This window comes from Propithecus coquereli, unplaced genomic scaffold, assembly GCF_000956105.1.
Source record: "Propithecus coquereli isolate 6110/MARCELLA unplaced genomic scaffold, Pcoq_1.0 Scaffold38, whole genome shotgun sequence".
NCBI classification, from domain to species: domain Eukaryota; kingdom Metazoa; phylum Chordata; class Mammalia; order Primates; family Indriidae; genus Propithecus; species Propithecus coquereli.
In genome coordinates, this window is record NW_012149507.1 from 109,256 (window position 1) to 109,583 (window position 328).

The 328-nt window shown below is 41.2% G+C and overlaps 1 protein-coding gene across 1 annotated transcript in view; it reads left to right on the forward strand.

Moving 5' to 3' along the window:
* LAMA1 (laminin, alpha 1) overlaps positions 1-328 on the forward strand; it is a 155,058-nt gene that overhangs the window by 55,385 nt on the left and 99,345 nt on the right. The window contains exon 6 of the mRNA XM_012652073.1: positions 110-227. Within this exon, the coding sequence (XP_012507527.1) occupies positions 110-227 (118 nt within the window). The remainder of the gene's footprint in view (positions 1-109; positions 228-328) is intronic.

Here is a 328-nt window from a genome sequence, read left to right on the forward strand (position 1 = left end):
ACTGTGAAGTCTTACCACATATTTGACTAATAGATTCTTTTTGAAATACAATGAAGAAAAGTAAGCAGGCAGAGTTTTCCAATCGAATTTTGTGTATCTTATTGTTTAGAAGCTACAGTGTCAATGTGAACATAACACCTGCGGAGAGAGTTGCGACAGGTGCTGTCCCGGGCACCATCAGCAGCCCTGGCGGCCGGGAACCATTTCGTCTGGAAACACATGTGAAGGTGAGAGCTCAGAATGTGGAGAATGTGGTCTTTTTTCCTCCTAATATGTCTGAGTTTTTGGTGTCTTAACAACTTTTGTAGTTAACAGATAACTTGTTTTC